This window comes from Hibiscus syriacus, unplaced genomic scaffold, assembly GCF_006381635.1.
Source record: "Hibiscus syriacus cultivar Baekdansim isolate YM2019G1 unplaced genomic scaffold, ASM638163v2 tig00110890_pilon, whole genome shotgun sequence".
Classification (NCBI taxonomy): Eukaryota; Viridiplantae; Streptophyta; class Magnoliopsida; order Malvales; family Malvaceae; genus Hibiscus; species Hibiscus syriacus.
The window spans coordinates 16,403,356-16,417,060 of record NW_024062900.1 but is presented as its reverse complement, the minus strand read 5'-3'; the positions used below and the strand labels follow the sequence as shown (position 1 = coordinate 16,417,060).

The 13,705-nt window shown below is 34.8% G+C and overlaps 1 protein-coding gene and 1 pseudogene across 1 annotated transcript; both read left to right on the top strand.

The window, feature by feature from the left end:
- The first annotated feature begins 5,810 nt into the window (after nt 1-5,810).
- On the top strand, nt 5,811-6,264 carry LOC120144571. The gene has a single exon (XM_039158611.1). The coding sequence runs from the start codon at nt 5,828-5,830 to the stop codon at nt 6,164-6,166; it is 339 nt and encodes a 112-aa protein (XP_039014542.1). The 5' UTR covers nt 5,811-5,827; the 3' UTR covers nt 6,167-6,264.
- A 2,368-nt stretch (nt 6,265-8,632) lies between these two features.
- Nucleotides 8,633-10,402, top strand: LOC120144574 (annotated as a pseudogene).
- Nucleotides 10,403-13,705: the final 3,303 nt, after the last annotated feature.

The following is a 13,705-nucleotide window of genomic DNA, read 5'->3' as shown; positions in this document are numbered from 1 at the left end:
TCGTCCTGATTTAGCTCATGTTGTTAGTCAAGTTTGTAAGTACATGTCTAAACCTGGTAAGCAACATTGGGAAGCAGTCAAGTGGATCTTTCGGTACTTAAAGGGTACTGTGGGACATGGAATTGTTTTGGGAGTCAGCGGGATAATCCTTTGGTTGTAGGATATGTGGATTCAGACTATGCAGGTGACTTGGATAATAGAAGATCTACGACAGGGTATGTCTTTACTCTTGGTGGAGGGCCTATTTGTTGGAAGTCTACTGTTCAATCTATTGTGGCTCTATCTACAACTGAAGCTGAGTACATGGCAGCGGCTGAAGCTGCAAAAGAAGCTTTATGGCTTACTGGTTTAGTGAAGGAGTTGGGTGTTCAACAAGGTGGAGTTCAGTTGCTTTGTGATAATCAAAGTGCTATTCACTTGGCTAAGAATCAGGTGTATCGTGCTAGAACTAAACATATTGATGTAAGGTTCCACAAGATCAGAGAGTTGGTTGCATCTGGAGAGGTTTTGTTTCAGAAGGTACATACTGATGAAAATGCCGCTGATATGTTCACTAAGCCAGTTACGACAGACAAGTTCAAGCATTGCTTGGACTTGTTGAATGTTTCGAGTTGTTAAAGAATCAAGGTAACCCAACCCACATTGAATTTTCCAAGAGGCAGGATATTCGCCAAGGTGGAGATTTGTTAGGTATGGCTCATAAATATACCAGTAAAGAGGATAGGAGATGGAGCGGAGTGAGCGAAGCGAACATCAACTGTCCTTACAAAGAAAGTCTTGTTGTGGGGTTACGAATTATGTGGGTTGGGGGTGCGGGGGCGCAGCCCCCGCGGTACGGTACAGGGTTAATTTTGTAATTATGTACCAGGGTTTTCTATTATAAATAGAGATGTAACCTAGACCTAAAATATTTTTTTTGAATAAAAACTTCTAGCGCTGCCTAGGCACCGATGACGTAAGCACATTGCCGAACCTCGTAAAATTCTCGTGTTCTTTTGTTTTCTTTACCCGTTTTCGTCAACAGGTTTTAACCCATTTTGATTTTATTCCTTCTCGTAGCTTGCTATTGCTGACCTCTGTGTATCCTCTGCATATGAAGACTGTTCAACTATGTATTTATTTATTTATTTATACATGCATTGTATTTTATCTTTATTTTTTATTTTCTGAATGCCGGAGGTCTTCCACGGAAGCTGCTCTCATCCTGGCGTTGGGGGCAGCCTACTACCCTACCTCCCCTTACCCCATTGCATATGGAAATAGGGTTTTGTTGTTGTTGTTGTTGTTGTTTTAGTCTAGTAGTTCGGTTTTCTACCTATGTTATGCTTTTTGTTGTTTCTCATGGGTGGCAGGTTCAACAGGTAGATGTGAGTAATGTGTTTCTCAAAGGAGATTTGTGTGAGAAAGTATATATGAGACAACCTGAGGGGTTTGAACAAGTTGATCAAAATGGTGAACATCTTGTCTTTAGGTTAAAATTGTGTTCTATGGGTTAGGTTAAGCACCACAAAATTGGTTTAATAAACTATGTGACTATCTATATTCACTTGGTTTTTATTCCTCACAAGTAGATAATTCATTATTTGTTTGTGTAACTAATGATGATGTTTTGTATGTTGCAGTATAAGTTGATGACATTTTGGTAACAGGGTCATCAAATGCTTGTGGTTGACAGTTTATAAAACATCTCAATGACAAGTTTTCTTTGAAGGACTTGGGAATTGTTCGCTAATTTTTGGGAATTGAAGCAGTTCATGTTGAGTTTGGGCTATTTCTTAGCCAAAGGAAATATGTGGAAGAGCTTCTCAACAAGTTCAACTTGAGCAATGCTAGACCTATTGATACACCTATTTCTGTTGTTCCTAAGCTGATTAAATCAAGCGGTAGTGCACCCGTTGATGCTCAAATGTATAGGAATGTTGTTGGGGCATTGTTATACGTCTGCCATACGAGGTCAACCATATCTTTTGCCGTTCACAAAGTTGCCCAATTCATGTAGAATCCTTGTGAACCTCATTGGTCAGTTGTAAAGAGGATTTTCAAGTATCTAAAAGGCACCTTAGAGTATGGGTTGTGGTTAGCTCCACAAAAAATTGAACTTTCCTTGAAATGCTTTACTGACGCGAATTGGGGAAGTGATCCAGATTATCGTCGCCCAGTTTCTGGCTATTGTGTGTGTTTGGGCCAGCACATGATGTCTCAGTGCTCGAAGAACCAACAATTTGTGTCTAGGTCCACGACTGAAGCTAAATATTGTAGCTTAGCAGATGCTACATCTAAAACTTTTTAGGTTAAAGTTGTTCTAAGTGACATGGGGGTGAAATCCATCAAAACACCTACTATCTGGTGTGACAACACTAGTACAATTGCTATGGAAGCTAATTCGGTTCTGTATGCTAAGGTCAAGCATGTATACCTTGATGTACACTTTATTCGTGAAAAGGTACTTGGTCAGCTTCTGGAAGTCAACTATGTTCCAGCCCAGTTCCAAATTGTTGATATTCTTACAAAACCTCTTGCTACTGCTCGGTTTCAAGAATTAAGAGAAGGTTTTAAGGTTGTTTCTCTTCAATCTATTTCAGTTCGTAAATAATGTTTTCATGTGGTTTCTCTTTTTGTTGTTTTGTGTTTCTTTTGTTGAAGGATTGAAGGTTAGTTGAAGCAGGGTAAATGTTAAAGGCTAGTTGAATCAGGGGTAAATGTTGAAGGTCAAGCATGCTACGATTTTGTTGTTAAAGGCTGTTGAAGTTTGTTGGATCTGTTATGTACAGCTAGCTTATGTGGGGTCAAACTCATAGTGTTGACCCATAAAGCTAGAGTAGGGCTATATAAATGTGCTTAATGGGTAAAAGGCCTTGATCATCTTTGGCATACATTTTTTTAACGTTTTGTTTAATGCACGACGGCTGTAGCACAATAGCTTTCCCTTCTCTAGATGGTTCATGCATCGAATGGAGTCTTTCTTTATTCCTAAGCTTAAACGTTTACTCTTCCTTATTGTGTATAGTCTCTCTGTGTTTTGTTTCTTTGTTTCATCAAATCTATTGAATTGACAGTCCATTAGTATTATTCTAACAAGAATAATGCAGGGTCATAGAGAAACAAGAAAGAATAGATGAAATTAAAAATAAAAATAAAAATAAAAATGAAATAAAAAGAATTTATATTTATATTATTAATAGTAAACTGTTTGTTCCATTACAAAGGAAATCAATATTTTATGGGGAGAAAAATAGTTCAACCCAAGCTTGCTAAGGTTTTAGCATGGAGGGTGGGAGGATCCAACAAGGTGGTGGTAGCATGTTGTACGAAGAAAACTCATAGATCGACTTAAAAATTTTCTTTCGAGTTGTATATGCCCATGTCATGTTAACCAATCAACAAATCATATTCTATTCGCTCCAAGTTATCATCGGTGAAATAAATCCAGTTTTTTTGGTAGCTGGGAAAAAAGTGAGTCGAGATCGAAACAAATTGATTTTCTCCAAGAACAGAGCTCGATCGTCTAAAGATTCGACCTCCACCCATTTTCGTCCATTAGAATCCAACTTGTAAATTTGGAACAAAATTGTGTAGCAATCAGTTTAACAATCCCACTTATGTAATAATGACCATATATCATTTAGGCAACATATCTGATTATATATCAACCAGGTGATATAATTGACCACAAAATTCAGGCGGTAGAATAACAATATACTGACACAAGTGCACTAAGAACTTAAAAATAAACTAAGGCTTAACTGATAAATTTAATAGAATAGAACACTTTTATTGGTACAAAATACAATTACAATACTACGTACTTACCTCATTATTTTTCTTTTCTTTTCTCTACGTCTAAACTCTATTTCTCTAACTCATACCTTTTGTACTCTTTTCACCCTCTTTTTCACTCTTACTGCAATAGTAAAACTCACACCTATTTATAGATTCTAGTGACCATCGAATTATTGACACATGTTAACATTTTAGCTGTTTAACATTACAAATATATAGATTCTTTTAATATATAATTCCATATATAATATTAAATATTACAAATATTTATATTTTATGAAACTTCTACACCTCTATTATTTATATATTATTTTAAATTCTTAATATATATTATTCTTGGTGAGGTGCATGGCTAACATCGAGAATAGTCTAGGAATCGTCTCTGACACTTCGGTAATACACAATCTCTTCATCTCTATTGCATAACAGAACAAGACCGTAGTTTCTTTGATTTGAATCTGGTTTTCTTGTCAGAATTGTTTTTTTGAATAAAACACGCTCTCACTTCTTGTTTCCTACACCACTTAAACAAAAACCTGCACTTCTCTTATAATCCTCGAAATAATCAAGTTTATAGGCGCCATCGATGTTTATTTCCAACCTTTACAAGCCTAGAAGACGGATAACCAAAGGGAGTTGTATTTTAACTTGCCTGAAAGGGTTGAACAGAAAAGGGATTGCCTTGTGCCCCAAGAAAACTAACCATCAATGTTGATGATAGAACGCAATAAATCGGTGGGAACTAAGTCGAAGATGCTAATGACGATGAATCTAGTCTTGTTTTCCTTCTTTTCATCAGGTTTCTCATAGTTTGTAATCTTTTCATTGAGCTTTTCTTGATTTGTGATACTTCCATCGTGAGATAGAACAATAATAAAAAGAGAAAACCCTCATGATATATATAAAGATTGAAACTTGGAAATCAAGTTACTTGTTATCGTCAATCCTTAACGTTGTTTTAGCTATTAAATATCTGATTAAATAATGAGCACAAAACTAAAGATCTATTTCTTTGAATTTTGATAATATATAATTTAAAGTGATGAGGATTGGGGTTATCTATAAATCAAAATCAACACTAATATAAAGACTTTAAATAATTTTTTGTTACTATAATGACACTTTAGTTTTAATTTTTAATTTACCTTTTTAAACTATATTTTTGAAATGGTTAATTTTTATATTATTAATTAATAATTTTATTTATAAGTTTCGTAGTAATTTTTTTTATATTAATTCACATAACCTTTAGAATTTTATATTTAATATTTTAGATAAATGAACATAGATAATTTAACTTTAGAATTTCATTAATAAAAAAATTTAAAATTGCATATTCAACTTTAAAAATTCAATAGGATCATAATATGTCATCATAAAATATTATCACGTCAGCATTCAAAATTAAAAAAAAAATCACGTAATCAGTTTTGTTTATTTTTCTTAGTGAGTGATTAAAAAGAAATAAAAACATAAATTTATATATGATTTAAAAAATTGTTGAATAACCAACAGGAACCACAAAATAGTTAAATGACTAAAGGCATAGTTAATAATATCTTTCTTTAATTTTAAACCTTCTCGGCATATCCCAAAATCCCAAATCCTGCTAGTTTTTAGTTTAATTGACAAGTTGTTATAGATTTCAAAAGAAGATCACATTCTTCAAGTAGTAAATTTCTAAGTTTGTTAAAGAATGCTGGTAAATGATAATATTACATTTGTCGAATCAAGACGATGTGCCAAAGAAAACATCACTAAAAGACTTTTCTCACAAGTTGCTTTCTACTCAACCTATGGGTTTTGTCTTCTTCCCTGCATTTTAATGTGATGTGTTCTTCTGACCTAATCTCATCATACTTGTCCAATTACCGTATCCATTGTCGTCTTTCAAAAACTTAATTTTTATAATTCCTTTGCTATAAATACACTCTTCTCCCGGCATTTGTTCTTGCAATTTCGCATTTCATACACTTTTAGAAACCCCATTTTATTTGTTTTGGTAGTTCAGTTGCGTAAGAAATCTTGAGAAGAAAAAGGGTTAGCCATGGAAGGTTTAATTCCTTATCTGATCCATGCCATGCGGAAGCAAAAACCCACCCACCGTTACCGGTCGATGTCCGTTGGGTCTAGCCGCGGCTACCGCTTGTTAATCGGACAGTCACCGAAGGAGTCAGTCGAGGGGTCGATGCATAGGCGGACGAGGTCGGAGTTTCAGCCGCCGCAGACGGTGGAGTTTTACGAGCAAAGGTCGGGTCTTGGTTTGCGTTGTCCAAAGGACCACAACAATGGCTCTTCTTCTTCTTTAAACTACCCTTCAATGGCTGGTGGCTCGAAGTCGAAGGTGAAAAACGTTCAGGTTTCGGATATTCGACGACGACGATAATCGACTTTGTAAAAGAAAAGGAAGCAGAACCGTTCGGTTTTGAAGATTTGTCTCTTTATTTTTTTTGATTATCAACAAATGATGATTGTTTTTTTGTAGTTTAATTGTATTTTTTTTGGTTGAAATTTAACGGTGTTTGCATTAACTAAAAACAGTATAAGCAGTTACAGCATTGAAAATAAAGTCTGGAACTACAGACTCAAAATCTAAAGGCGTTGACATGAAAGAAACATACTTTGCAAGAGCATGAGCACCGACATTAGCTTCACGACGAATATGACGGACAGAAATTTGAGGGTGAGCATCAAGAAGCCGATTTAACGGTGTTTAATTGTAAAATTTTCAATTCAGTACTTAAACTTTCATTTTTTTTCAAAATCATACCTAACGTTTAGATTTTATTTCATTTTAGTATCTCACCGTTAAAAACTTAAAGCATTTAGTACCTGAACTATCAGTTTTGGTCCATTTTAGTTCTTAAACTTTTAATTGTTTTCAAAACTTAATGTTAAATTTTGAACAATGGTACTAAAATGAAATAAAAACTAAACATTATGTATGATTTTAAAAAATTAAAAGTTTAAATACTGAAACGGATAAAAACCAATAGTTTAGATACTAAAATCATAATTTACCTTAAGGAAAGGAAAGACTGAAGCAAAATATCAACCTTTAAGTCGTAAATAAGACGGACTATTAACCATGGTTTTCAGAATCGAATCGGTTAGTGAACCGGTCATGCTATCGGTTCACTGGTTTAATCGGTCGAATCTGTTCGACCGATCGAAAGAATCGGACGATGTCATAATTATTTAAAAAATTAAATAAAAATACCAAAAATATTTAATAAAAAATAATTTTTTATATCACAAGTCATATTCAAAGCAAGTCATAACATATATAAGTTAAAAACCATAAAATCAAGTGAAACAAAATGATTCAAATTAACTACAACATAATATTTAAGGTAAAACATATTAAATAATAAATATAATTATATAACTATAATTAAAAAATAAATTTGGGTTAAAAAAATCATAACAAAATGATATTGTTTAGTTTAATTTTTTTAAAAAAACAATCTCACATGGCTAAGAAACATAGAAGAGCATCCCAAAAGTCTAAAGAGTAAAAATATGAGAACAAAATAATAGAAACATAAAAGAGCATCACAACTAACTTCTATAAATAATAGAGGTAATTTGGCATTCAAAATCATGGAGCCTTTTGGTGAGCATTGAGTGAATTATTCTTTCACTTCAATCAAGCTCGAATTTTAGGCTTCAATCGAGCTTCTAAATTTTTTTTGAGTTCAAATCTTTTTGAGTTCAAGTTTCAATATTATATTTCGAGTTTGAGTTGAACTTGATAATTTTTAGTATGTGAGTTTGAGTTGAGCTTACTTTTAAAGTTTTGAAGTTCGAGTCGAGCTCAGCAATACTCGAGTTCGACTTGGCTCGTTTAACAAACGACGTTGTTTGGTTTAATTTTTTTTTTTAAAAAAACAAAAATCCCTGTTTTTCCCGGTTTTCAGTCGGTCTGGTTCGAACGGTTCAGCGGTTCTGGCCGGTTCACTAATAACGGTTCAACCGGTTTAGATTGAACCGAACTAAACAATAGTTTCCGGTTGAACCGGTTGAATCAATCGGTCCGGTCCGATTTTCAAAACAGAGCTATTAACACCCTTATAAATAATACGGTAAGATTGCATGGAATCGAATTGTAAGTAATTAGAGATCTATCATTTTTGGTAATACATTTGATCATATAGTCTGTTGCTTCGTTACCTTCTTCCGCTGTTAGATTGAACGTAATTATTTTAATGAGGAATAAATATTCAATTGAATTAAATGAAAACTTTTAAGTTAATTAAATAAATGAATGAAAATGTTTGAAGGATTGGAAAGAAAAGCTCACCAAAGTCAGGTCCATTCCACCAAACTCAATGAACATTTGTGGAGAATATGATAAAGGAAACTTGCCAAACCTACGTCCCAACCCACCTAATAACAATCTCAAGGTAAATTAGTCTTCCTTTTAATAGTCTCGTGTGTAGGATAATATTTGTTTAGAATTATTTTTAATTATTGATAATATATATATCTTATAGACATAATTTCTTGAATCTAAAACTTTTAAATAGAATAATATTAATTTTAACCACTAAAATCATTTGATGAGTTTAGGACAAGTCTATATCAAACTCGTACCGTCTTACATTGATATATTTTAATTTATGGGATATTCTTGTTTTCATACTCTTTCTAAATTTAAAAATATTATCACTTTTTTAATTTTACTAATATTATTTTTATAGATAAAAATCATCATTGACTATTATTATATTAATATTAATGTAACAATTTATTTGCATATATATACTTTTATGTGGATGAAATATAGTTTAATATTGTCACAAACAAGATAAGTACACCAATATAGTTTTATAAAAAGGTCCACCACCGAGTAGATGATCTTCCGTTCCGCAAGATGACAGAACCGGAAAAGCCCAGAACTCGGACATCTAAGGCGGCCGCCGGCCAAGACTCTGCAACCATGGCCAGTACCCACCGGAGGAAAAAGAAGAGGAGTAAAAGACACAAAAAGCAAGAACCAGCTGGACCAAGACTTTTCTCTGATTTTGGCAAGTTTGCCAATGGTTCGTTCTCTCATTTTCTAACTAGTGTTCTTGTTTCTAAAATTAGTTTCGTAAGGTTCTTGCGATGGCCAAGAATTGAAGGAATCAAATTACAATTACTGTAACATTTTTTAATTGTATTGTGTTTATTACAATAGCATAACAGTTTCGGACAATACTGCTATCGTTATATAAATGCTGCAATTCTGATAGTATTTCGGACTGTTTAAATCCTGCCCAAGATCAAAGGGCAATCACTAATTACCTGTTTGAATCTTTCCTGATTGCATGCTTATTTCATCTTCTAGATTTGCTGACAAAGGGCTACTGCCGTGACCAGTCACTGAGCATCTCCACCCACAGTTGTACTGGAGTGGTAAAATAGCAAATAGCAATAATATAATTATCCAAGTAATCTCTTAGTTTAATTGTAGTATTAGAATATTATTTGATGATTAAATTAACATTCCTTATTGATCTCGTGCTAATGATGTTGATTATATTTACGCTCACAAATCCGTTTAACCGTATCCAGATTGTAACTTCAAGGGCAGTGAGACATGGAAGACGATCAAGTACAGTCATTGGAGCAAAATATAATATAAGAATTCTGCAATCCAAGTGAACTTTGATACAAAATCAAGTGTACGTGCTTGTTGTTTATCTTAATTTATATGCTTCTCAGCTTCAGATTTTGAAAACTGTTATCAATTATAATTACAGGTTTCAACAACACTCACCTTTGGGGCTGAGTTTTTGCCATCGACACACATCAACGCTTCATTAAGATTTCCCGAGTATGATTTGAGTAAGGTAAGGCTCACGTAATCCGGACTACTGACTCTGAGTTATCGAAAGTTTCGAGTCATTCGATGTGATTGTGTCCACAAATGACGTGTTGGTTTCATTTTTTGCTTCAGATCAACCTAATATTCCATCGATCCTTTAGAAATGCAGCTTTATCCATCTCTGTTGGCCTAAACCAATCCCCTGTCTTAACACTTTCAACAACTGTTGGTACTTCAAGCATTGCAATCGGCATGGAGTCGATGTATGCAACCGCTTATCGTAGTTTCATTCGGTTCAATGCAGGCCTTTCACTCTCTAGCCGGAATCATGACGCTTCAATAACTCTGTACGTTGTTATACTTGAAACTGCAAACAACTGATAGAGATATATATGATCAATAAGGCTCTGCCCTTATCCTGCTATGCTTGAGGAAATTTCAGTGCTTGAGTCTTCATGTACGAATTCAGGGCAGAAAAGGGTTACCTTCTAAGACTAGCATACGCACGTCATTTCGGCCGACAGAGGAAGATTTCCGTTGTTGCAGAGGTCACAAGGGGGCTGTCCAACAACAAGAATTCCCTTGCGGTTGGAGTTTCATGCATTGTGGATAAACTAACAACAGCAAACGCAACACTAAACAACCGGGGGAAGCTTCAAGCCCTCTTGCTCCGTAAAATCGAACCGAAATCGAGGTTGAAAATTTCGGGCGAATTCGATATGAAAACTTTAGATAAAATCCCAAGAATAGGATTGGCTCTTGCTCTCATCATATGATACCTCTTTCACAAGCAGCAATAAGTTTAGAGTGTACGCTAAATGAGGATAACGATTTCCAAACATTATGATCCTAAAACATCTTTAACTTTTCGACATCCAGAGAACTTCAAAAAAACAGAGAACAACATCTTCAAAAAAGGAACCTTAAATATCCAATATCACTCAGAAAACCGTGACCAACTATAATCAAATTCACTGTCACCTGATCGTATCGATTTAGTCTACAAATAAACTTTATGATCCTATAGCTAAGACACACTAAAGATAACTATAAAACCTCTCGTACAGATTGGGAGACGGGATGCCATCTAAATAAAATCATCCCATCCTTGTTCATCTTTGCTCTACCTACTCGTAGAGATAAAGTCCTTTAACACCTATCAATGGCCAATTTGATACCATCAACACTACCAAGGAATACAGTCAGTAAAGATCAAGGACCAAAACTTCAAGAAGATGTCGATAAAGGACCAAATCAGGTAATAAAAAACAACCACAAACAGGCACTAATTATTTTAATTCATAACAGAGTTTTCATGGAGATTATTTGGTAAAGAGCAAAAGAAACCCAACAAGGATCTGTCTTTACATTGATGTCTGAAATGTCATTACAAAATCTTAAGCCTGGCAATAAAGTTGCAGAAAACAAAAGGGTCTCTCATTTCATCAAATTACGAAGGAAATAAAAGAAAAGTTGGAAGCCATTGTTGTGTCCTTTTTTTTTTTAACTCCTCATAGCTATAAAACAGGAGACGGCGGCCACAAGCAGCGAGAGAGCAAGAGAGCTGGCTTCGTCGAAAATGGCGGCGAATCTCAGTTCCTGCAAATCCCACAGAGTGGAAACCATGAAACGTACACCATCAACAATCGTAAACAAGATACCCATTATTCCCCTTCCCGAATGCACTTCAACTGGAAAACATTGTGTATTTTTTTTTTTGGAGAATGATGTGAGTGTTGGTGGCAGTGTTTATAACTCTAATATTTTTGCCTGGAACTGAATCGAACCATCATCATCAAGCTGTTACTACGTTGATATTGATGGAAAACAGTGAAACAGTGGAGTGAAAATTCAGTGCGGAAAACGCAGCCATGGTTTTTATTTTTATTTTTATTCCATGCTGCTTTCCACGATGCTTCCTTTATTTATTCCTTTCTAGGGGTACACCGTACGATGCTTCCCACACTTTTTTTCACCAATAATCTCCATTCATAGTGCGAAACAGAATTGTTTGTAAAACCTAAAATTTTCTCTTTCAAAACATTTGTTAAAATTTTAACAAATGTTGTAATCACATGGCTTGGTCATTTGTACTGTAAAGATATGCTTAGCTTTTAATTAAATTAAATTCACTCGATCTCCCAGCTGCCCATACCACTTTATGAATTTGTCCATTAAGTCGCTCCCTTTAATTCAAACTCCACAGACCAAACCGCCCAAATTATTTAAAATGTAAAAAATCAATTCGACGCACTTAAACCCTAATTTACTACATTTTCACATATATCAAGATACAGACTCTCATACATCTGATACTTAATTTCTTAGTGATCCAAGTTAGTCGGCCGATAATATATTTCTATTGAGAAAAGACTTTGGGCTTTATATAAAAGGCTAAGTTCTCCATCAGAACCCTCAAATATTTTTTTTACAATCCAGTCCTTGTTACCTCATTTGTTTTTGAAAAAAAAAACGGGCATCGTTAAAATCCCCTCCTACCAACGTAAAGTTGGAGAAAAGTGTGCCTAAAATCCATTAATCACGAAGGTAACATATCATTGTTTCCATCGTTTTTAAAAAACTCGGACAATATGAGTCAAAGAAGAAATAAACGTTAAAGTGGAGTGCTCTTTTAGCCAAATTATGAGCCACTCTATTCGCTTCCGTACGTACAAAAACAACTAAACAATAAATAGTTTTCATGTGAACGCCCACTGTAGATTCATCATCGCTGTCTCTATTGAATTTGTTAAAAACCATAGCAGAATCCATCTAAAAAACTACGTGCTGTCACCCTTTATCTATGGCCAAGCTAACCCCTGCTGCTAAACCATGCAACTCAACCATTCTAGCATTCAAACAACCAGGAGATGTCTTAGCTAAACCTCCAATAATGACTCCTTGTACATCACGAGCAATAATGCCAACTACAACCGTTTTGGTAACGAGATCATATGCTTCATCTGCATTGAGCTCAATCAACTCCCTGGCCAGTGGTGACCATCTCTCTAAATCACAAGTCCTTTCAAGAAAGTCTTGATAGGGGAGGCGGGCATAAGTAACCAACGCCCATACAGGTTGAACATGCCCATCAAGCACGATATTATTCCTCCAATTCCAAACATTCCAGAGGAAAACTAAAAAGCCTGTAAAATCCTCTAAAGAAAGCATATCAAGAGCGTGTTCCAACCAAAGTAAAGGAGATACACAATGTTGGAAAGTCTGCAAAGGGGGCTTGGCTTTTTTCAACAAAGGGTAGGCACCGGATTGTTGGAAATTCAACAATGTTTGGCACCGAATGGTGCTTTTTCAAAGGTCGGAAATTTTGTGTTGAAAATAGTAATGGGTAAATTGTAATTTAGTCATTGCATTTTAGGGTATTTTCAAAGATTAGTCCCTAAACTTCAACTATAAATACCCTTACTCATATACCTTCAAAATCATCCAAAATCATTTCTTTCTTCCACTACTAAAGAGTTTAGAGAGTTTTCTTGTGAGTTGTGAGTGTTTTGTAAACACCTGTAAATTTTATCTCTTTAGTAAAATATCTGCACTAGTCCGGAGACGTAGGCAAAATTGGCTGAACTCCGTTATCAATTTCGAGTATTATTTTTCCGCTTTTATTTCGCATTCTCACTAATATGTTTATAGGGAAATTACTCGTTACTCGTTTATTTCTCAACAACTGGTATCAGAGCTTTTGGTTGTGAATTTTGTCATTTTTTGTGATATTACTATTCATTACTATTCACATGAATAGTAAATTTTTGTGAATAGTAAAAAAAATTTTGGCGATACGAATTTGTCGACGGAGGTGTTCTAATACACGGCGTTTCGCAAGAATTGTCAGAAACGATCCAAACGAAGCCAGATTCGAGTGGGAGCGATGGTTGCAGATGAAGGAAATGTGAAAATTGAAAAGTTCGATGGTGCGGACTTTGGCTTTTGGAAGATGCAGATTGAAGATTTTCTGTACCAGAAAAATCTATATCAACCTCTCTTAGGAAAACAACCAGAGGGCATGAAGAATGAAGACTGGACTCTTCTATACAGACAAGCCCTCGGAGTTATCCGACTGACGTTGTCCCGAAATGTTGCTTTTAACATAGCAAA